This window comes from Maniola hyperantus, chromosome 12 (assembly GCF_902806685.2).
Source record: "Maniola hyperantus chromosome 12, iAphHyp1.2, whole genome shotgun sequence".
NCBI classification, from domain to species: domain Eukaryota; kingdom Metazoa; phylum Arthropoda; class Insecta; order Lepidoptera; family Nymphalidae; genus Maniola; species Maniola hyperantus.
The window spans coordinates 7,265,041-7,268,067 of record NC_048547.1 but is presented as its reverse complement, the minus strand read 5'-3'; the positions used below and the strand labels follow the sequence as shown (position 1 = coordinate 7,268,067).

General features: G+C 33.8%; 1 protein-coding gene across 1 annotated transcript; it reads left to right on the top strand.

The window, feature by feature from the left end:
* The first annotated feature begins 386 nt into the window (after window positions 1-386).
* Adat1 (Adenosine deaminase, tRNA-specific 1) lies at window positions 387-2,424 on the top strand. Its single transcript, XM_034974159.2, has 2 exons — window positions 387-1,903; window positions 1,997-2,424. Exons 1-2 carry the CDS (start codon window positions 969-971, stop codon window positions 2,301-2,303), a joined length of 1,242 nt encoding a protein of 413 aa, XP_034830050.2. The 5' UTR covers window positions 387-968; the 3' UTR covers window positions 2,304-2,424.
* The last annotated feature ends 603 nt before the right edge of the window (window positions 2,425-3,027 follow it).

The window sequence follows — 3,027 nt, the reverse complement described above, 5'->3', positions numbered from 1 at the left end:
TTCTCACTAAAAAGAGAGCACTGACAAAGTTACTAATGTGATAAACAGAGACGCAGCTAACCTATTTTTGGTCCCTTATCGTGTAACTGGTTTTTTTCAAGAATACATACAAGAAGTTGCAAAACAAACTTTGAGAATTCGTGGCGTAATTGTATTTCTCACGAGTTATTTACTTGTTTACACATAAAAAACGTTTAATACAAATATTGTTGATCGGTTAATACAATTATTGACTACTAAACAATGGTAATAGTTGTCGTGTTATTCATCGTTACGTCGTGCTATCGCTATCTCATACGCGTTTACACAGTACTTAAATCTACCTATTATTCTATCTACGTTTGACAGTGACATCACCATTTGTCATTGACAAGTTGACAGTTCGAGTATGGTTAGTGTATTTTATTTCTGTCAAAATCCGGAGTATTTAAATGGTATTTACAAGTAAGAATTTGCAAGTACTACTACGTAAGTATTTAACTACTTATGACATGACATGCACCTACTGAAAGCTGTGACTGAAAGCCAGACTCAGAAGCCAGACATATCTGTGAAGCCACAAAGCAAAATAAGAAGAAGAAGAAGATGTTGTCATTAGGTAGTTAATAAAGCCACATAGTGATTATAATTTATATACCTACTCTTTTTGGTAGTTAAAACGACGTATAGATAGACTGGTCACTGCCACTGCACTGGTGTGAACTCAAGCTTTTGATTTTCTAATTCTTTGTGAAAATTATAATTGTTTGTGAATTAAGTTAATGAATTTCGTTGATTCCGAATGTATATTTTTGGATTTTATGGTTTTATTTTGTGTAACACAGCACAAGAGATAAAATTTTGTTTTGAGGTATGTGTAACATCACATCTTGGACCCGGGAATAGTTAAGAGTTATTAGATATTCAGATTTAAGAAACTAAATCTATAGTCAATACTTCATTCTAAGCGCAAAGCAGTAAGCACAATAATGCCTAACCTCTGCCAAACATTAGTAGATGAGATTGCAGAAAACTGTGTCCGTGCATATACAAATCTACCAAAAACTGGTAAACCTGTTGATGCAGAGTGGACAGTGCTGTCTTGTATAGTGCAATATCAAAAAGACCCAAAAATGCATGAAGTAGTGGCTTTGGGCACTGGATCAAAATGTATTGGAGCCACAAAGATGTTACCTCAAGGTAATATTCTCAATGATTCTCACTCTGAAGTGATCGCACGCCGCGGATTTTTGTTATATTTGTATGAGAATGTAACAAATGCAATTGAAAATCGGCAATCAATATTTTTAAAAGACAACATTAATTTTACATTGAAAGATAACATAGAATTTGTTTTTTATTCATCACAGATGCCTTGTGGAGATGCATCAATAATACCTAAGACTGAAGATTTCAGTAATATTGGTGAGTTAATATTAGGTGACAAGAGAGAAGCTCAGGAGGATTTATGTGATGTGGATGTTAAAAAGAAAAAGCTAGACATCCATAGAACTGGAGCTAAATGTCTGTCCTATAATCAACAAGATCTTAAGGTTGCTGGACAGGAGTACCATTTAGTAGGCCAAGTGCGGACAAAGCCTGGACGAGGAGATCGTACACTATCAGCGTCTTGTAGTGACAAGATTGCTCGTTGGATTCACTGCGGAATTCAAGGGAGCCTGTTAGATTTATTATTGTCTGAATCTGTATTTATTAAATATTTTATATTTGGGTCAGGTGTACCTTACTCAGAAGAGACGTTACACAGAGCTCTTTTGCAGAGAGAATCTAAAGTTAGTATTACTGATAGATTAAAGGTAATACCAAACTTCTATAGAAGCTCATTAATATTTCCTCAAGTACGAAGTAAAAGCAATGAAAGGCCTGCAGCAGGTAGCATTGTGTGGGTTAAAACAAATAAAAGGTACCTACAGTATTTCCTAAGAAATATTCATTGGCAATATTACCTCTTATTTTTTCTTCAATTCCAATTAAATGTTATTTCTTTTTATTTCAGAATACTAGAAGTGGTTGTTCAAGGTAAAAAGTTAGGTGTAACAAAGAAGAGAGCAAACAATCCGAGCAGTAGTGTTGCTATCAGTAAAAACAATTTATATAAGAAATATCTGGAAGTGTTACATAAAAGTAAAGATTTAAAAGTCCATATTTGTGGCGAACAATCCTTACAAAGTATCCCATATAATGAAATGAAAAGAAAAGCCATCTTGTATCAGACTCAGTGGAGTAGAACAAAAGAAATATTTTTTAAATCATGGACATTGAAACCAGACATTTGGAATTTTTGTATTAATATTGGACCATGATGATAATAATTTTTCATAACATTTTTTTGCTTTATTTTAACAATAATATTTTATAGATAATGCAAATAACATTAAATGTGTTAAATAATAAAATATGATTTATATAAGTATGTTAGGAATATGTAAGTGTGTATTTATATTATGTAAGCACCTATAACAGTTTTACTAGTTCAGTTGTTTCCAATGCTTCTGTAATTTCTCGTGGATTTAATTTTTACCTACCTCCAGTTTCTTGTGGTAAAGTATATAGCCCAGGTGCAGAAGGTACCTACTAAACTATCTCAGCGATCAAGATTGGTTCAGCAGTCCATGAAACAGACTAATCAAAATCTATACTTACTAAATTGCGAAAGTGTGTCTGTCTATCTGTCTGTTACCTTTTCATTGACTGCCTACCACATCGGTCACCACCGGCGGTTTCCAACAGCGAAGGAATTTTTTTTGCAAACAAGTGCTTACACTGTTGTAACCCTCTGATGGGACCAATGTGGAGGGCTTGTTTACAACAGTCTGGCTCGGCCTTAACCGATTTTGACGAAATTTGATACAGAGAAAGCTTGCATCCCAGAAACGATAAAAGGATATTTTTATCTCGGAAATCCAAGTTCTCACAGGATTTTTAAAAACCTACATCCATGCGGACGAAGTCGGGGGAATCCTCTATTATTAAAATAAATAATATGTTTCTTTCGAAATTACCTACTTAATATTTTAATAAGACAGT